At 37.8% G+C, this 21,411-nt stretch overlaps 1 protein-coding gene and 1 long non-coding RNA gene across 16 annotated transcripts in view; one reads left to right on the top strand and one right to left on the bottom strand.

Moving 5' to 3' along the window:
- RBMS3 (RNA binding motif single stranded interacting protein 3) overlaps nucleotides 1-21,411 on the top strand; it is a 1,228,141-nt gene that overhangs the window by 577,191 nt on the left and 629,539 nt on the right. For 3 of the 15 annotated variants that reach the window (XM_074312724.2, XM_019745288.3, XM_019745286.3), the window contains exon 1: nucleotides 11,615-12,239. The exons of the other annotated variants lie outside the window; for them this stretch is intronic. In XM_074312724.2, the coding sequence (XP_074168825.1) occupies nucleotides 12,165-12,239 (75 nt within the window). In that variant the 5' untranslated portion in view covers nucleotides 11,615-12,164. Of the gene's footprint in view, nucleotides 1-11,614; nucleotides 12,240-21,411 lie in introns of those variants that run through there. 15 annotated transcript variants of the gene reach the window in all.
- LOC109454545 (uncharacterized) lies at nucleotides 6,291-11,605 on the bottom strand. Its single transcript, XR_002138480.3, has 2 exons — nucleotides 11,216-11,605; nucleotides 6,291-6,681 (listed from the first exon to the last, which is right to left on the bottom strand). It is a non-coding gene; the product is annotated as an uncharacterized LOC109454545 (long non-coding RNA).

Here is a 21,411-nt window from a genome sequence, read left to right as displayed (position 1 = left end):
TCTCACTGAGAAATAGACTGGCTTCTCTCTGTTCCTGTCAGTAATTTGCCCTCTTTATGGACAGAGAATTCAGCGTTTGCAGCCTAAGGGAGGAATAACTAGAGGCATCTCCAGGCCAGAGGTCTCCTTTTCCAGCTGCTGCTTTTTGGAGATACACTGAGATCCCTGGGTTCCTTCATGCCACTCTCCAAAGCAGGGTTCCTGTACCCTCCCTGCAAGAGGTTGTTTGCTCTCATACTGCCAGTCCTGAAAAGCTCTCACTTCTCTTTCCCACTGGATGTATAGAGCAAGGAAAGGAGATGAACTGGGAAGGGGTCTTATTCAGCATGAAGAACATTTTTCCTTTGTTGGAGGGGTTCACTTCTAACTCTCGTTGCTTGCCAAGGCAGCATGCTGGGGAACCTGACAAAATGGTCATGGCTGGAGTGGGTGACACAAGGTTAATGATCATATTTAATGCAACTGTCCAATGGGAGGGAAGAAGCCACACGTAGGCCACCTACACACTGAGTTACTTGCAGCATCTCTGTTCCCTCCCTTCCCCTTGTCCCCCTTCCCCCTCACCAGACCCCTTTGCCCATAATGTCACAATTTACCTGTCACTGTGGCAGTTAAGAGATCAGTAGTACCAAAGTACCAAGACCATCACACTAGTTTTTCCACCCTATAGTGCCAAACTGTCCCAGAAATTCCCCTAAGATGAGCTCAGTCCGACCAGTGGCCCATCCTAATCAGACATGGACACTGTTCTTAGCTCTGAAGAGATGTGTGAGCTTTAGATTGTGCTTGTTAAATACTGACCTGAGCTTCACCACTTTTTTTTTATTAATTGGTCAGAATAAATAATCTAACTTCTTTTATTCCCCCTTGATCATTTGTAAGTAACAAAGTTTATCTCTCGAAGAGGAAAACAGAAAGCATATTAGTTAAGTTTGAACATGCTAATGTTAAAAATGTGGCATTATTATTTAGAGGTTTAGCTTGCACTAATTACCTCTTAGTTTTACTTGACCTATGGAACAAACTACCTTCTGCACATTTTATGTGAAAGCTGGTTTTCTGACAGGATGAAAGTTGGCAGAGCAGGGAATGAAATAAGGTACTAAATTTTATTTCCTACTAAATAATTCTCCTCAAGGTGGGTAAACTTTTAGTAGTTAAATTGCTAAAAATGAAGATTCTCCACTGCAAGAACAAATCTCTGAGTGACAATTATTTGTCTGTGTTCTTAGCATTTATGGGTCTCAGTAAACAGTCAGTACATTTATGTTCCTCCCATTACCTCCGGTCATAAACTTCCTTAAAGAAAAACGAATAATTATGTTTCCTGACTGTATAATGAGCATCAACATTCAGCATACTGGAGGCCCCTGAATGCGATGGATGGTGCATCTAGACTTCCAGAGACTAAACTGTTTCGAGGTACTGGCAAAAGTGTCAGGCTAATCATATGGCTGTGATTTAGTGCCGTTCATGGAGATGTCATTTCTGGAAGGCAAATTATAATTTGTGGGGCTATTTTTGGATTTGGGGCCTCCCAGCACGCAGCTGCTGGGAATGGCTGGGCATCACATAGAGCGCCTGGCTGAAGTGTGTCCACCTTGTGCTGTGGGAGTAAGCCTGGCCACTCATTCAGGGGCCAGCCAGTGTACCCCCGTAGCCATGGGGATGCAGTCTCATCAACAAGCGTGTCCTGGCATTGTGGAATATCAGAGTCAGAAATGGATCTTAAACGCCCTAAATCCAACCTGCATTTTCTACACAAGATAACTGAGGCTCCTACTGGAGAATCCATCTTGCCAGGCTCAGTCATTCAGAGCCGACAAGCCCCCAAACCCCCCACATCCTAGCTTTGGGTTTTGTACTCTTATTATCTTCCCTGAGGTCCAAAAGGTGGCATGGGTTAGAGGGTAAGGGAGCGACACAGAAAAGAGAGTAAGTTAGGCAAAAAGAGAGGTAAATTTGAGGGAATTAAATTTGTCCTTTGTAGTTCTTGCAGGTTTCATTATTCTTTGCACAGCAATTAGAAAATACTGGGAATTAGTATTGTAACTTTTTCACCACTAGGAGCGTGCAAATGGAAATGAAAGGAAATAAGGCAGTTGTATATTTTCTAGATCAGTACTTTTCAAACTGTCATGGAAGACTGGCTTTTGTTCTTTTTTAACTGACCCTAGCTGATATTTTTTGTTAAAAATGCAAGGTCAGACAATTAAGTTCGTAAACTTGTTGCAACGATATTGCTAACCTTTTTTGATATCAGAGGAATAATTCATTATGAATTTGTACCAACTGGACAGTTAACCAAGTTGACTATTTGGAAGTGCTGAAAAGGCTATGTGAAAAAGTTAGACGACCTGAACTTTTCGCCAACAATTCATGGCTCTTGCATTACGACAATGCACCAGTTCACACGGTATACTGTCTGTGAGGGAGTTTTTAGCCAGTAAACAAATGACTGTATTGGAACACCCTCCTTACTCACCTGATCTGGCCCCCAGTGACTTCTTTCTTTACCCAAAGATAAAGGAAATATTGAAAGGAAGACATTTTGGTGACATTCAGGACATCGAGAGTAATATGACGACAGCTCTGATGGCCATTCCAGAAAAAGAGTTCCAAAATAGCTTTGAAGGGTGGACTAGGTGCTGGCATCAGTGCACAGCTTCCTAAGAGGAGTCCTTTGAAGGTGACCGTAGTGGTGTTCAGCAATGAGGCATGTAGCACTTTTCTAGGAGGAGTTCATGAACTTAATTGTCTGATCTTCTACATTAGAAATTACTAGAAAGTGAAATGCAAAAAGCAGGGTTTCAAGAAAGCAGTCCAAACTTGTATTATTTAGAGACGAGAGACATAAAACTCTTCTGACAAATTGCTATAACACTTAGTTGCTAGACACTTCATCTAGATCCTTGTACTTGCTGGCCATCGACACACAAGTCTGCTGACCAGAACCTGTGTGTAGACCACACTTTGGGTAGCACTGCCCTTCCTCTCCTTTCCTCTCATGTTTTGCACATTTGTCCAGTTCTCTAAATTGGAACTTTCTAATATCAGGGAGGGGGAATCAGGGCATCTCATTCTTCTTAGGCACTTTATTGTGGTGAATAACAGTTTTTTGGGGAAAAAAAATCCCTCATGCTAAAACAAAACAACAATAACAAAAAAACCAGAAACTGGTTTACAATTATAACAAAAGCAGAGCTCCTGGAACACGGTATGGAGTCATAGTGGACACACCATTGTGGTTGATTTCTCTTCAGGGAGCCTTAATGAGGGGACATTTTTGGTTTACCTGGTATGAGTGTCAAGAGGATTGGGAACATTAATCATTGCTAGTTGTCATTAAATTTGAACTCTGCCAATTCTTGTGTCCTTGAAAGTCCTATAAACTGTCTCCGTGCATCAAGTAGGAGTGGGTTTACCAGATTTAGGAAATAAAAACTATAGAACACTCAGCTAAATTTGAATCTCACACAAGCATGAATACTTTTCATAAGTATGGCCTAAATATTTCAGAAGACATCCCATATACAATATTTGGGACATACTTATTAAAAACTTATTTATCATTTATCTGAAATTCACATTTAACTAGATGTATGGTATTTTATCTGGTAATTCTAATTAGAAGTAGCTTTCAGCCTGGGCTTCTGCAAGTCTGGACTTTTATAGGGAGAAGAATCAGTGCCACCAATCAAAACTGGCCATATTGACCCGATTTGTTTAGCTATTGGCAGCTGGAAACTGGGCGGTCAATACAAAGTGATAATATTCCTTTTAGAAAATGTGTTTTCCACATGATAAAGCAGCTATTCATCTTTTCCTACTTTGAAACTTTTAGTTAGTGGTTTCTAAAGCTCTGGTTCATTGATGGCACAAGTCATGGCAGAAGGTGTGCTTGTAAAAAGGGGCATTAGAATTTGCCACCTACATCAAGACAAAATTGGCTCAATGTACTGCAACTAGTGGAATTCTTTGCTTGGAAATATACAGGGAGACATAGTGATAGACAAAAAAAAAAAAAAATCCCTATTTCTACAAAATATTGTAAACAAGCTGACAGAGATGTATCTGTCTGTCTGTCTATCTATCTATCTATCTATCTATCTATCTATCTATCTATCTATCTATCTATCTATACATACATACATTTTACAAATAACTTTATGAGAAACTTAGAAGTACACGGCAGAATTAGTTGATGTTTTAAATAAAAGAAAGTATTGGATACTTAGGCAGGTTTATTTTAATCCTCTAGAAAATATGTCATTGGTAGCTGTTAATATTTCATTCAATGAGAATTATTTGTTTTTGGTCTTAGATGAGAGTTTTGACACATTTTGATGTAAATTGATGCTCCTAGACTTTAAACTACACATGTAATTTATTTTAATATTGTCACTTATAGGTGTCTACAAATTTCCTATCAGCTACTAAAACCCTAATTAGAAATATATTTATTTAAAAATAATATTTATTTAAAATAAAATGTATGCTCATTTTAAGACAAATTGGGAAATTTCAAAAATTTATCAATAAGAGAAGTAAAATCACCAATAACCCCACCACAGAGAAAAAGTTCCCCTGTTTTTAATTTGATGTATTTCTTCTTTTGTTCTCTTGTCCATGTGTTTATATTTCATTGCAGAAAGCGTATACAATGTTTTATTGTTATTTTTTCCGTTAGGTTTTCAACTGATTTTCCATATTGTCAGAATGTTTTCTAAGTATCATATTAATGGTTGAATTATATTCTATTTTGCTTTTATTTAACCAACTAGAGTTGGACATTTAGGTTCCTAATTTCATATTCTTAAACTTCCAATGATGGTCTGTTTTAGATTCCTAGAACTACAATTACTGGGTAACAAGGGTGAAGATTTTTAAGGCCATACATTGTGTTAAGCTGTATTAATAGAATTATAGGCATTTATTAGGATCATGTAAGAGTGCCCATTTCACTGACCGTCATTGCTGTCATATTTCTTATTTTTGTATTAACCTATTATTTTAGTCAGGTTTCTCCAGAGAAACACAACCAGTAAATGTGTATGTGTTTGTGTGTGTGCCAAAAAATTGTACATACATTTTAAGAAAGGAAAACTGTATTAAAATTATAATACTCACTATATACCGATAGCAAAAGATGAATACAAGTCACGTTTGACTTCTGCAATTACAAGAGGTGCTCAAAGTGGTTACCATCAGTGTCCAGACACTTCTGATTACGGCAAACTACTGCTTGAGCAACACTGACCAAAGTGTCCACAGATACAGAGATTGATTTTTAAAAATTGGCTCATGTGATTGTGGGGCTGGCAAATTAAAAAAAAAAAAAAATAGCAGGTTAAATTGGCAGTCTGGAGACATGGGGCTTGTTGAGTCCAAAGGTAGTCTCGAGATAGAATTCCTTCCTTCTTCAAGGATCTCAGCCTTTATTCTTAAAGTCTTCAACTGATTGGGTGAGACCCACCCACATTATGGAGAACTATATGCTTTATTCAAGGGCTACTGATTTAAATGTTAATCATGTCTAAAAAATACTTCACAGCATCATCGAGACTCGTCTTTGACGGGGCACCACAGCCTAGCCCAGTTGACATGTACAATTCGCCATCACGCCTGACATCCAAATGCAGTTTATGCTATTTGATAGAAGGCCATATTCTTTCTTTCCAGTTGTCTGTCTGTTCAACACCATCTGTTTCTATGAAGACACACTGACTTATTTAAGACTTTTATGTGGACTGTGATTTTTTCTGTTTTAAGTACAAAGCTTATCTCATCCAATTTTGATATGAAGCATTTACAATTTCAATCAGCGATACTGAGCAGAAAGCCTGGGATTGAGCTCGATACAGAAATGAGTCAGAAATAGGTCTCTACCATGTTATACCTGGGTGAACTTGGATAGGGTAGTTAAACCCCCTCCATCTCTGTTTTCTCAATTGTAAAATCTGAAATATCATACTGACTTTCCAGGTGCTCGTGAGTTTTAACTGAGGAAACATTTATAAACTTCTCTTACAGAGTCTAGTATGTAGTAAGCCATTTGTATTTTAAGGTATTTCCTACTTCACTTTCTTTCTTTCTTAACTAGTCAACCCCAAACCCCAGTGCTCACACACAACAGTCAGCACAAAAAACACAACCTTTCCCTCCTTTACACACTCAGTACTGTAGCAGTTCTTCTAGAAAAACAGTTTTTACTTTTTGAGCATACGTCTCATTTTCCCTTTTATTGTTTCATAAAGTATCATACATTAACCACTGGTAGATAAATGAGATGATTTTAGGTGAACATTTTATTCATTTACTTAAACAAACATTTAAGTGTGTATTTCATCCAAAGTACAGTTCTAGGTGCTGAGGATATAGCAATGGACATGACGGATACATCCCATGCCCTTGTGGACCTTAGATATTAGTGGGGGAGGTACTCAAACAAGCAAACCCACAAATATAGACTCAAGCTACAAGTAATGTCATGTTAGTCATGGTAGGCTAGGTGATACTGTAGTGACGTCACCAAATCTCAATAGCATCATACAATAAAGGTTGATTTTTCGCTCATGACAAGTCAGTGGCTGGTGCAGGTGACTATTCAAAGGTAGTCATTCTCAGTCTTCCAAGATGCTTTCTCCATATTAGCTCAGCCTTCCGTCAGAGAAGAACGGGCTGGAGAATTAAATAGCAAGAGTTAAAAGCTTTGAAATGTGTCTACTCTGCTTCATATTTTATTGGCTCTAGCAAGGCACATGGTCATGCCTCCTTTCAAAGAAGTGGAAAAATGTGTCTTGGTAATCCTGGTGATAACTGCAAAACCAGATGTATTAAGTGCTACAAAAAAAAAAAATGTATATAGAGAGTCAGAGGATAGTGTGTATTTTTTTTTGAAAAGGTAATAGAAACAAAATAAACATGAGTTTTCATGTGTATTACTGCTTCAAATTATAATAAAGGTGCATTATGGAAAGAAAACTGAGTTAACTTAAAGAAAATTATTTAATAACTTTTGTTGAAAATTGGTATTCAGATATGAGAAAACATTAAGGTCGTGTATGAACGGTTGATGTTTGACAGCTACTGAATGGCTAAGTCTACCTAAGGACAAGGTTGAGAAGATAGTGGTATGCTCGATTATTTAGGCACATAGTAGATGTTCAATAAAACTTTGTTGAAGTTAATGTCCATTGTTTTGAATTATTTTTGCTTTTATACTTGATTAATGTTCTTCAACTATAGTCCATTATAATTTTATCCTGAAGCTTGAAATTTTCTTTCAAGGCCAAATTGGATTGTTTTTATCTACATTAACGTTTTTATATTCTATTACAATTTAAATTTGGGCCACGCATGCTTGAATCACTAGTAGTCTCTTTCTCCTAATTTGTCTCAAGTATTTTCTTTACCCATTAACCAAGGATCACTAGGAGAAAGAAAGCCGTAACATTACTTTAATATTGGAATTTGCAATCAACCATCTTTCTTTTCTTTTTTTAAAGCAACTTTTATGTTTATAGTCCTTTGGTAATTGCTGTGTTTGAAAGGGATTTCACAAATTTGAACAAAGAAGGCAGATAGTGCCAAATTAAACAAAACAATACAAAACAAAACAAAAAAAAACTATTCAAGGTGATGAATGGGTTTCTTGAAGATAGACTAGTATACTTGCTTTCAAAGATAGTACAGTTATTATTATTTTTTCTTATATCAGTACTGTTCTTTTCCTTTGCTTTTGACTAAATCTTTGTAATTTAAAAAATAAATCACCCAAAGAGAGGACGGTTTTTCTTGGAGTGGGTAGGTCAAGGGCAAATGAGAAGAGAGTCTCCATGTCTACCCAACTGACTCTTATTTAAGCACCATCATTTCTCCACCTCTGGATGCGATGATATGTCTGAGGCATTGTCTCAATCATGTGAACCAAGAACTTGTCTTAAATGAGTACCTCTCCAGTCTGTGCGGTGAGTCACGTGAATCTAAAAGAGTCCATGCCCTTTGATGCAGTTTACTGCTCTTAAATTTGTACAAAATTTATTGGTTAGTTGGCAAATGGGACACAGCTGGCTTCTGATTTAGAGAGTGACTTAAACTAGTTACCTCCTACCTTAACTTGATCATTTAAGTGGCAAGCATTACTGCTCCAACAGAGCAAGCGTGATATAAAAACTATTTCTTACACGAGTATCTTCCCTCCCAAATTGCCATAGATACTGGTATCCTGAGGGAAAATAAATAAATAAATTAATTAATTAATTAAATAAATAAAAACAACATGGGTTTTACCATCCTCACAAATGGTAAACCATCTTTGCATTATTTAAGAAAAGCTAAAAATGTTCAGTGAATGATCTTAGGCTAATGACAATTGATGCCCAGAACATAACACTAATCCAATAAAACAGAATAGCATTTTGAAAATGACAGTTTGTGTAGAAATTGTAGATAGCATCAACACATGCTGGGAACTTTACGTATAAGTGGACTATTGCTTGGATTGAGGAGTTATTAATTTTGCCTTCCATTTGTAAATAAGACCGTGTTCCTTTCCCTTCAAGGAATATCTAGACCACTTATTAATAAATGAATACTGATGTCCTTTGTCCATAGTGGGAACATTGGCAGAAGCATTCCAGGATGCTGATCATATAGGTCATAGACTTTGGAGGACCCTCAACAGGTCATTTAGGAGGACAGCATTCCATAGTTGAAGATGACTAGATCTCGAGTCAGAATATTTGGAGACAGTCCTGGCTATAGACTATCAACTGTCACTCATTTAGCTTTCCATACCCAGTTCTCACCACAGCTTGTACGGTCTCTTCCCAGGGTACCTCTCCAACATCATTTTTATGGACCACTCCTCACTTGCTCACTTCCATTCCCTGCACCATGTCTCACACATCCCAAAGACACATTCCTGCTGCCAGGCTTTCTATACTTGCTGTCCCTCTGCTGGGAATGCTCTTCCCCAGATGCAGGCTGACATATTTGGAGCATAACCACTATATTCCATGGTTCTTATAACAATGATTCACATGTTTATCTTGGTGAATTCTCATAGTAACTGTATGAAGTGGGTAGTGACATTGAATGGGTGAGAAAATGGAGGTAGCGTGGTTCAGCAGAGGCTGGACTGGACCACGGCAATTTGCGTGGGCACCAAGGCTTGCACACTACGTACTCTTATAGTATACAACACCCAGCACATGGTTTAACCTCTTCCTTTAACCCGGAGTTCCTCCTTGGACAGCATTTCCTGACTATCCTATTTGAGGTGGAATCCCTGTGACTGTTTTTCTTTCCTGAGCTTTACATTTTCGTAACAGCACTAAATGTCACCGATCTTGTGTTGCCTCGTTACCTTGCTTCTTCCTTTGCTCATCTCCCCCAACACACTAGAGGATACTCTCCATAAAGGAAGGGCCTTGTTCGGATCTGTGTATCATCATATCCCCCACACCCAGAAATGTACTGGAAGAAGAATATGAGTTGGGTTAGCACTATCATGTTTAAGATGTCTTATTCAACAAACAGTTACAGAGCATGCATTTTTGTGCCAGACACCACACTGGTTTTGGAAATATGAAGGTGAACAAGAGTGATGGGAACTCCTACTTCCCTGTGTTTCCTGTTGCTTTCAGAGAATCCTGGAAGACACATGCAATTAACAAGCAGTTACATAGAAGAAGCACAATATTAGGGCAAATGAAAGATGCAACGGGCAAGCGAGAGTTCAGGGAAAGCGACTCTGTAGCGCAGACCTAACAGACGGGCTGAAGGGTCAGGGACTGCACTTTGGACAGAGGGAAATGACAGAAGGCCCTGAGAGAGTAATTTCCAGTCCTAAAAGCAGTTCACTGTGACTCAGGTATAGAATGTAAGGGGCAGAGTTTAGGGTCTGAGTCTGGAGAAAAAAGTGGGGTTTTCAAGTGTCTTGAAAACTATTCCAACAGTCGGGACTTTATTGTCTCAGCAGGGAGAGGCCACTGACGTATGTTTAAATCATTTGCGGTTTTATTTAGTATCTGATTCAGTTTACCACCTTCAGACGGGTAAGGTGGCACTATTTCCATTTTCTGGGTGAGACAACTGAGGCCCAGAATAACACATTTAAACATCAGTGGCGTTGATTTCATTTTCTCAGTTACAATGCTATCAGGGTTCCCCACTCATACCCTCCCACTCTCTCTCCTTCCTTCTGATTGTTGTTCTTGTCAGGAGTCAAACATAAAACTCTTTACTCACCGTTCTTATCTTTCTGCAAGGAACATACATGCACTCACACAGCGTCCAGAAACTAGACCCCTGAGCAGAAGCCACTTGTCTCAGGGCTGGTGGGGCTTGTATGTGGATGGACGCCACATTGTGCATTGAACCCAGATTCTCTGTTCTGCTTGACTAGGAAGCTGGATTTGTACCAGGAACCTCCTATCTGAAAAGGCGACTCTGGGCTGGGGAGAACAGAGCCCACTTGACAAAGTAGAGAAGAGCTGAATATCGGCCTGCCCACGCTTTGGGCATGCGTGAGCACTCGACAGCAAAACACAGCTGGCACGTCTAATTTTAGCCTTACCCGCCTTGAAAAGGGACCCTTTAAGGAAATATATTTTCTCGGAAACAATTTGTATTATAATGCAGCAGCTGATAGACATGTTAGAATATTACTTATTATTAGTGGGGAAAAACCCTGCCAAGTAATTATGATTTTTGTTCTTTTTGTGTGTGTGACAATATCAATAAAGTGTTTCTAGCATCCGTGAATAAAAATAAAATAAAGGGCTAGCCAATGAGAGATCTGGTGATGTTATTTATAAAGAAGTTCATAAATCTGAGGGAACACCTCTTTTGATTTTCACAAAATGGATGTAATGATAAGAACGATTATTCTGCTATGATCAGTTGGTCATTGTGATCTGGATGCATGGCTTGTTAATAGTAGTCCTGGAGTAGACTCTAAAATTGCTTCAAAACTTAGCATCTTCCATGTCTTCCAAGAAGTAAAAGGTTAGTTTCTAAACCAGGTCTTGGATTCATCTGGCTTCAGTGTGTTAATAGGTTTTGAAAGCAACCGGGCACACTTTTTGCGTTTTTTGCCAGCAAGGTTAGTCCCTCTGCCTTTTTTTTTTTCTTTCCCCTTTCACTCTCCTCCCTTCATCCTTTCTTCCCTCCCATGGTCTTCAGTGTTTTGTTTAGCAGTGTAGCTTACCTTTAAACTTGGCACGAAGAGAGAAGAAGGCAGCTTTTCTGTGGAGTAGATGGAGGGAAGGATAAGAACTGAGCCACCGCCCGCATCTGAGTTCCCTGGGTTCAGTTCCAGCGGCAGCAGCTTTGCTGCAAAAATCGCTTTGCTATTCGAGATAGCCAGCAGAGGGAATCGGAACTTTGCTTGCAGCAGGGGCTGAAGCAGCTTTTTTTTTTTTTTTTTTTTTTTTCTTGGAGGAAATACTGCAGCCTTCTGGACTGCGTACGCTGCTCCCTGGAGAGGCTCTCTCGGTTCCACCCACCGGCTGGAAGGAGGGGAAGTGAATGAAAGGACAGGACAAGCCCCGAACACCATGTCACTCTGGGAGGGAGACAGCAGCAACTAAGCTGTGCAAGGTTTTTTTTTTTTTTTTTTTTTTTCTTTTCCCTTTTCTTTTTCTTTCTTTCTCCCCCCCCCCCCTTTTCTTTTTCTTCTTTCTTTCTCTTTCTTTCTTTTTATTTTCTTTTTCTTTAAGGTGAGGAAAGAGACACACAGGAGACAGGAAGCTGATCTGCAAGGATTCGGAGTTATGTTAAAAGGACTTTGATTTTTTTTTTTTTTTTTTTTCCTTTACAAACGCTGGCAATTGACATCACTACAGACAGCCTGGCAGAGAACAAACTGCCTCATCCCAAGTGGACCCCGGCAGCTGGGGGAAGGCAGGCAAGACCTGGGAAAGCTGTGTGTGGGTTTTTTTCCGACTGATCCCACTCTTTTTTTTTTTTTTTTTTTGGTGTGTTTCTTTTTTAATATTCTTGCTGTGTTGGAACTAGTGAGTGGTGGAAGACCGGGAATCTCGGAAGCCTCATCAGTCATCTGGACTGTCAGGAATAGTGGTTTAAGAGGAAGCTCGGCCTGGGGCACTATACCCTGTCATCCAGTTCCCTGCCTCGGAGGTAAAGATTCCAGCTACATGGGCAAACGCCTGGACCAGCCACAAATGTACCCCCAGTACACTTACTACTATCCTCATTATCTCCAAACCAAGGTATGGCTTGACCCACAGTCTGGCAATCAGTATGCTATCCTGCACTTGGGATGGGAAACAGACAGGCGTGTGATTATTTACCCCCCCCCCCCCATCACCTCTTCCTGCTTCTTTGAAATTAGTAACATACCAGTGGAGTTAATGAGGCAGAGGAGAATATAGGAAGAAAGCAAGCCCCGGATTGTGGCATTCTCTTCAAGGGGAGATAATAGTTTCACTCCAGTTCTTTTGTTGTTGTTTGGCAGCATAACTGTTCCTGATGTCTGTAAAGTCCTTTGCAGATGGGCAGGGTTGTTAGCAAGGAGATCCTAACAGTGATTATGAGGCACAAGAATACAATTTCAGGGGCTTTTCTGGTGAGCTGTTCTTTCTTTGTGGCTCTAAAAGGTTTTTTTCCCCCTGGATAGGACACGCCAGGGTGGGGGCGACTGAAACTTTTATTCGCCGAGTATAGAATGAAAGCAGAGTGTTGAAGGGATAGGACAGCTAATTAAAGTCTCTCGGAGTTTGTTTGGGTGTATTTTCGTTATTATTATTTTTTTCTATTTGCCTTACATCCTTTATTTTACACTGAGGATGATCCGGATGCTAGAGGCTGAATTTTGGAGGTTTACAATAGGCGTTCCTTACTTTTTGAAGCTCTGTTTTTCTGTGTTGGCTGCCATCAGGAGGCTTGGGTCTTGACAGGATGCAATGTAACTGATGGTAATTGGACATGAATTGGTTAAATGCTCCAGGCTTTTAAGTGTGTGCTCAGATGATCATTAGGGGGGCAGTGGCCAGCCCAGTAACTAAGCCGTGGGCAGTGCGAACCATGAACTTTATCTTGCAGTTCAGAAAAGCGAGACTCTCAGGTGTGAAATCACGGCTCCAATTTGTCAGTTAAATTGGACTTGATTTGGGGGAAAAAATGTTGGTAGAGTTCCCACCTTGAAGGCATGGATTGTATCCCTTTACAGAGGATATTATTTTGTATTGCATTTGCCAGACTCCACAGTCTTCTTAATAAATAAATATGCTGAGCGTGAACAAGGCGAGCCTGAGTGATCTGGGCTGTCACCAGTACTCGTTGATGTAATTAGGGTTTGGTAATTCACGCTGTAGTTATCTCTCATGTATTGTGTCTCATCAAACAATGCCTATTTGTGAATCAGACCAGGCAGCAGACTTTCGATATTATATTAAAGAGTGCTGGTTTTATGTCTTTCTTTTCCCATCGCTCTATGATTCACCCTGCCCCTCCAAGGTCGACTCACATGGCTTTTTGCCTTTGTGAGCATTTAGTTTGTGCGGCTGCTGCTTAAATAGACCAGCCCTTCTGCTCCAGTGTCTTGAGTTTTAACTCTTTGGGGATTGGGTAGAGAACACTGCCTGCCTTCCTCAAGGAAATGGCAAAGCAAGGACAAGTTAAAAAGGGGAAATTTATAATCATTTTTCATCCCCTCGCAGAAAAACAAAAACAACACACTCAAGGATTGCATGAAAATATCAGACATTCCATCCCTTTTACTCATTTGGCTAAATTTTTCCAAATGTTTCAAAATTCACGATTTCTTTTTGGTCCTTGTTTTCTACTATGAAGCATGTTCAGGAAAAAAAACAAAAAAAAGCAAAAACACAATACTTTAGATCAAAATGAATGGAATAATTGCTTTTCTGCTTGAGATTTCTTTTAACCTATTACTAGCAGGAAATAATGTCATGCAGATTATATTATAGACAGGATGCTGGATGAGCTACACTGGTGGAAAGTTTTGTGTGTGTGTGTGTGTGTGTGTGTGTGTGTGTGAGACTGGGGTAAAGAGGGAAAGTGGAGTGGTAACGGAAAAGAGGAGAGCCTGAGAAATATAGAGGGACTTTTAAAATAAAAGCTGTTTTGGGGTCCTATATGGTTTAGTGTTGTGTAGACAGGCAGCATCTGGATCTTGTTACTTTCAAGCTAGTCAAAGCCATCAACTTCTGGAACATTTTTAAAGAAGTTAGATCCATTAGGCGACCTAAGCTGATATTGAGGTAATCAGATCAGGGTGGTAGGGAATAAAAGATCAGCTACTTTGGTTATCGTGGTAGCTCATATTGATTATTATGTTGTAAAATTTCGACAGTGCTGTGAAGTTGTTGAATATTGTTACAGCAGCTCAGTAATGACAGACATTAATATCATCCCCGGAAGCTAAAGATGTGAACATGTGCCCTCTTTTGAAACTTGGGCACACAAAGAATGGGAAGAAGGGTCAATGTACAATCATATTTTAAAAGGTGAAGACTTTCTCACAATGTTAGTACTATATAAAAAACTACTATCATGCCTCAGTATAGCATGAAAACCATTGGGTTATGTCAGTATTAGTTTTTACCCCTTTTACACTTATGTCTCAAAATATAATCTATAATAAGGAAGTGCATGTTGCTTATATCTATTGGTGAGTCTAGGTGGAATTCATAAAATCCACTGTGTTCTAGCCTTGACTTATAGTTATAATCTTACTTTTAAATCATTGCTATTTAAAATGATGCTGCTATATAAAGAATATTTATGGTTGATAAAAATAGCATTCTATGGTTCATAATAACAGTCATACTCTGGTGATATCATACCTTAAACTGTTTTCTAAATTCAGATGTTTTTATCTTATCCACAAAAGCTATTTAACGACATTAGTTTTGGGTGAACAATTTTCATGGGCTTTTAAAGAACTGAAATGTTTATTATTGTGTTCATTAAGAAAATGCAAAAATGTGGAAACTTCTCTCTCTTCTTAAATATGTGTTAGCTACAGCTGCTATTTCCTTATGATAAAGCAAAATGAAAATGGGGCTTTTAAGTAAATGCAAGTGCTTTCCCTTTTCTCAACTGCAATTAATGTTTTTGAAAAACTTGTGACACTTCTGTGCCTCCTCTGCTTCTCTTATTTTTCCATTATAGTCAAACAAATCTCTTAAATTTGTTGCTTAAAAAAAGAATAGAAATAAGATATTTATGCTTTTGTCCCTTGGGATAGTTTTCCAAGTGCTTAAAATGTTATATTAGAAAAGTTTATGTGTAAGTTAAATAAAATGAAAACTCAGTGGCTGACTTGTAGCTATACCTTGTAGCAATATTGTTATACTATGCTTACTCTCCCAGACCTCTCATTAAAAGTTGTCAGTTGTTAATTTTCTTTTTGACCAACTTTTTTTTTCCCTACCAAGAAAAGCAATTTCAAAAAGGAATATTGCTTTTGGTTATGGAGTAATGAAGAAATCTTGGTGACATGTCATAATATTTAAATAAGAGACGTAACTGGATTTAGAGAGAGGGGCAGAAAGAGAGAGAGAGAGAGAGAGAGAGAGAGAGAGAGAGAGAGAGAGAGAGAGAGAGAGAGAGAGAGAGATTGATTCATCAAAAACAAATTTGCTGTTGGGAGGCCACCCAGAATAATCAGCAAATTTTAGAGAAAGGGGACTTAAAAATAGTTCATTAGCGTAATGATAATATACATAATGATGTTTGATTGAGTTGTAACCTAATATTGCACAAGAATTTTGTCACAGCCCATTCAAGGCAACAGACCTGTTGCTACTGCATTTTGAGACCCAGGGTGAATTTCAGTCTGAATTTGAGGTACTTTGGGGGGTTTTCTTGGAAAAACAAGTACGTTGCACAAGAAAATCTGAAAAAGGGTGAAACATGGTCCCAGCCTAATGAATTGATATTTTGCCGATGAGAAATAAGTGTTTCTCTCATATGTGATATTTGGAAAACTTCAGTCATTTTTATAAAACCTTAAAATTCGCCCAAGCACACATAGCAAGCTTGTATTCCCTCCTGCACCACACCCTTACCAGTTCACTGTATTTCTTTCAATATAGGGCACAGTTTCTAATCACATTGCTCTCACATCAGTCTATTGCATTCCCATCTGCTTTCGCAGAAGATCTTGAAACAAGGCTTCAGACTATGGGACCCTGACGGGGTTTCTTTGGCTGTGGTACTCAGATTGTGTTCAGAGCCTGGTGTGAAGTTGGGGTCAGGTGTAAGTAGTAATTCATCAACCCCACGCTGATTTCAGGCTGAATTTCCAACCATCTGCAGTCTTGACTGCCTCCTGTCTCTAAAAATCTAGCTGGAGCCCAACCGATTGTGCCATAGAAAGAGCAAACACTTGAAAACACAAGGGCTGAGGAGTAGGCAAAGCAATAGAGAGGCTGCTGTGGGTCAAAGGCTGTTCTTAAAGATGTGAATGTACAGATCCTTCAAAAACAAAACAACCCCTTAACACACTTCTTGCACATGAAAATGTAGAAAATCTTGCTGAGGGAGGGAATCAGTTTAGAATTTCCTTAGTACTTCCTGTCCAGATTTGCATTGATAGCCAGGGTTGGTAACTTGCCAGTTTTAAAACAGCCTTGAAAACTCCCAAGTTCTGTTTTCCTTTGAAAGGCTGAAACATACAAAACTGGTTTTCTAAAAACTCTTTCAGCATTTGAAATTTTAGGTACCATTCCAAATATTTATTTCGCTTCAGGGGGGTAACGTGATAGCATGAAACTATGATAAAACTTGTTTGTCTCATTTTAGAATGTATACAATTTTAATTGGTATTAAATAAGAGAAAAATGGAAACAAGGGGCCACCCTTCCTTTTCAGTTTTTTTTTCCTTCTTTATTCCCCCAAATCTTTATTATCACTGGGATTGTCTTTTCTTTGCTATAATGTAGTCATTGTTTTCACAATGCTGAGTTTAGTGCCTACTTAAAAGGAGTAGAAACGTGAAAAGGTCATGTTTTTTTTCCAGAATAATTCCAAACTTAAGGGAAACACCATGTGTATATCTTTTAATAGTATCTTTCTAACATATTTTTCTTTCACTTTCTCTCAATTTGGAAAAACAATAACAGAATTATAACCCAAGGTTATTTCCATGAAGTAATAAAATCTGAGGTTTGGAGGTTGGGGCGATTTTCAGGGAAGGAGGCAAAAGAAGACAAGGAAGGATGTTAAGTTCATTCCAGGTCTTTCTGGCTCCAGGAATTCTGGAAAGCTTCATTTTTGCACTAATATGATTTTACACAATTCTTTTTGACATTATCAGTCTTTTTGGCAGAGAACGGGCTCAGTCACAATTATGTCCATGCCAAATTCTAAGAAAACCAGTCTTTTCCTTTAAAAGAAAATCTTTTTAGTGTTGGACTTCTTATTCAGAGTAAATGGTTGATGTTTATCCAAAATTGGCTTCGAGTACTACATTAAAATTGTGTTTTGTAACAGTCTCATAAGCCACAGCTGTATGTGATTAAATAGTGTAATATCAAAAGCATGTGAGAATAGACATTTTTATGCTATAGCTGTTGCACAGCAAGAGTACAGATGGAGCTGAAGGGAGACCAAGAGCAAAAACTTATTCATGTGTTGTAATACGTGTGTTGAAGATATATGTTACTATTTTGTGAAGTAGTTGGAAAAATGCTGAACTGTTTTGATGTGATTAAAAAAGTATAATTTTTCAAAATGGAAACAGAATTATAATATATATTTTTATTTTAAATATGTAGTGTCATTTAATTAGAAAACACATAGTTACTGAGTAGGTCTGAAACCCATGAGAAGATCAAAATTACTCCCAGGGAGCTCACATTCAAAGAGCAAAGTGAATTTCTCATTTTTTGTTTTGAAATTATAAATGTTTTTCATCATTATTATTTTTGCTACTTTCCGTGGAATGATTGTAAGAAAACCTTCGTGCCATGTATCCCTAATCAAAAGAGTGATAGTTAATAAGGATCAGCAACTTAGGGTAAAATGGACAGTGGTATGTTTCTTTTGAAGATAATTTTAAAATATGATTATCAGTCTTATATGAATACTGCATTTTTTTTTTTTGGTCAGTGTTAAGCATTACATAGTTACAGCAGGAGACACAACTTTTGCTTCTATTTCTTTAGCAAGGATGTTATAGTAAAGAGATATCTATTTCTCATGGTACGTTTTAACTATAATTTTTAAAAAGAATATTTGTTCATGAAAACTATAATCTCTAGCTTCCTAGAAATTATAAATCTATAGGATTACTAATACTAATAAAAATTTATTACTAAGTTGTTGTTTTCAAGGCCTTGGAAAAAAGAACCTGTAGAGTTGGCTATTGATGTTCAGATTTTAGACACTAAAAAGTAATTTTAAAAAGGAAAAAAAAAAAGAAGGGCGGACAGAGGTAAACTAGATCCTGTTTGTTTGTGTTTTTAATATTTCTTTTTCAAGATGATATCGGCAGAGAATTTGTTCACATTTAAATTTTTTTGTTTTTTTCCATTTCGATTTATTTATTAGTCAGAAAATATATACATGTGGAACCAGATATCTTGATAAAGTTTTGTAATTTAGAACATCAACAACAAATAGACATCAAATTTCAAGAGTATAGCTAATAAATGATAAGACAGATAAAATGATGGAGTCTGTTTTTCTTTGGGGAAGTTCTCTGATTTGTGTGTCAATGAATTTGTTTCTAGGTCAGGTTTTCTAAGATCTCCTCCAGGCTCAGCCTTTGTGACTTTGGCTTTGAGCTAGATGAGCACGCTTTGATATATTAGTGGTATTGGAGATGACCTCGTGTTTGTGCCATTGATGAGTTTTTGCTCAGGTCCCCAATGCTTTCTACAGAGAAGATCAAATGCTGCTTTGTAGGCTCCGGTGATTTGACAAATTTAACAGTCTGCATCCTTTGCCACATCTAAATCCAGTGCACAGAGAAAAACACAACCATCACCTGGGAGTGGGTGGAGAGCAGTTCCCAGGGGTGGGACAAATGACAGGCATCATTTAATCATTATCATTGCCAGCTTTGTTGTTGTGGTTACTTTTCTCCTTTGAGTGGGTACAATTAGGGCTTTTCCAAAGACTTAAATAATACCAGTGTGATGCTTCCTTTTCCTCATTTAACTTTCTCTCTACAGGTGGTATAAGAGCTGAATGGTAATGCATATGTTTGGCTAAACCAGTTGAGGTAATGAAGGAAGGGGATTGCATCATTAAAATTCTGACAATGCTAGATTTGTGAATGAGTCTAGGAGCTACTGTAAATATGGAAATAACAATCCATAGATAAAATCCTGTTTTGACTGGAGTTTGAAAAACTTTCAAATTCCTGAATTTCTGAATAGTAGCCTTTAAAGTATGGGAAAAAACTACTATAGTAACCATAGCATACAATATTGAAGGAGGAACATACTACCTTCTCTAGAACATATAAGCAATAGCGTTGTTCTTTTCTCTTTTTCTTGCTAGGTACCCTTCTGGTTCCCCAAAAAGCCTCTGTTAGCTGAATTAATAAGAATAAATAGAACCTTGAATTTTGCTTTTATGAATAATAAATACAAAAAATAGACTAGACTACATATACAGTCAAGGTACCATGCTAATGTCTTATCCTGTTGTGTGAAAAGTAACGTATAATAGAAGTAAAAGAAATCTTATGATATTCTAAATACTGGTAGTAATCATTTTAGGACCTTATTTTTAGTTTGTTTTAGAAGTAGCTTTCCTATCATTATATTGTAGGGTTAAGCAATTGGTATATATTGTACTCAGTATGCTAGAAGATGGTCTTTTTGTTATCTGATTCTTAGCTAATAGTTTTCAAGGTGAATATGGATCACGCAGAATTTAATGAGAATTTTTGAAAAATCTTCCTATTGTTATCTAGTGTTCTGCTGTCTATTTACCTTAAATTGCATATTGATGACAATTTAATGAAAAGAGAAATGGAAAACAGAATGCTAACTATCTGGTTTTCTAGAACTGGTTAAGATACCTTAAACGTTTTTCTTAGGTATGTAAGTCATATTTGAAACTTTTATCGATGTCTGTAAACTATCAGGTTGTCCCTTTTAAAACTGAATATTTACAGAAATTGGCACCCTGAATATAACTTAAAATTAAGGTAACTTAAAATTCATGCAAATATACTTTTCAACTCCCAAATAATTTTGAGTAGGTCAAGTATTTGAAGAAGTGTGTACAAAGCTTGGAATAAAATTCTAGAGACTTGTTTTTCAGTCTCTAAACACACACACACACACACACACACACACACACACACACACACCCATATGACAGCACATTCAGTTTCTTCTTGAGAGATGAGAAAAACACCTTTTTTTTTGTTTTTGTTTTTGGCTTGGTGCTAGTCCCTTGAAGGGTTGTGGCAGTTCCTAGATTAACCTTGTTCTCGGCTTTCATCCGCTAGGTCTCTTGTTCATTGCTGTACACACCAATTCAGACTGTACTTTTAGACATAGGATGTTGTGTTTTAATCAAATGTAGGCAGGGAATTCTGAAAAGAATAAAATTCTGATGTTCTTTTCTCAACTTATTCCAAAGGTTAACCACTGCCTTTAAACTTTATTATTTAACTGTTAGGACAACTTCATGTTAACAATGGGAAGTTTTCTCTTTCTGGCTTGTTCTTGTTCTTGTATTTAACTTTGTTGATAAGTTAAAAATGATGTGGAATAAGTCAGAGGAAATAAGTCAATGAACATGGAAGAATTTTCATCCACATTTAGTGACTTCCTTGAACAATGGGAGAAGTGAAGGGTCATTTTAAAACCTCTGTATTTTTTGGGATACTCTTGGAGGCCCACATCCCACATTCTAACAAGCCTGTTAATGCGCATTGACATTCCACATACCCAATTAGATCTTTTTCCTAATAAAATATTGAAAGAGGTTTTCTAAGTTTTCTGTTGAAACTCTCTCAGTACAAGTAGATTAATTTATGTGTGCTGTGAATTTTGGGCCATCATCTTGCATACGTGGGTGTTACTGCAAACTGAAAAAAATCGAATCTACAGTATTCTTGAGGTACAAAGAAAGGTTACTGAGGGACTGGGTAGAACGATAAATAAAGTTAGCAATGAGTTATGTTTTGTAGCTATGCAAACAAATGTTTATTAATTTGGGTTTCACAGTTTCCCTTTTAGTTTGGAGGCGATTTATTTTTCTCATTTCCTCAGTGTTCTTTGTGGGTCACTAAAGTGGTCAGGGAGTCTGAAAAGCTGGCCATCTCTCCACCTATTGTGGCCTTTTGGCATTCAAGATATCTCTGTATTTTAGTAATCCCAAATTTCCGGAGTGGGGCACGTGGTAGAACAGCAGTGTATTGGAAAATGTCATTAACATTCTTTGGTT

Source organism: Rhinolophus sinicus, chromosome 5 (assembly GCF_057876585.1).
Source record: "Rhinolophus sinicus isolate RSI-liver-muscle chromosome 5, RSI-T2T, whole genome shotgun sequence".
Taxonomy (NCBI): domain Eukaryota; kingdom Metazoa; phylum Chordata; class Mammalia; order Chiroptera; family Rhinolophidae; genus Rhinolophus; species Rhinolophus sinicus.
This window is presented reverse-complemented; position numbering and strand designations above follow the sequence as displayed.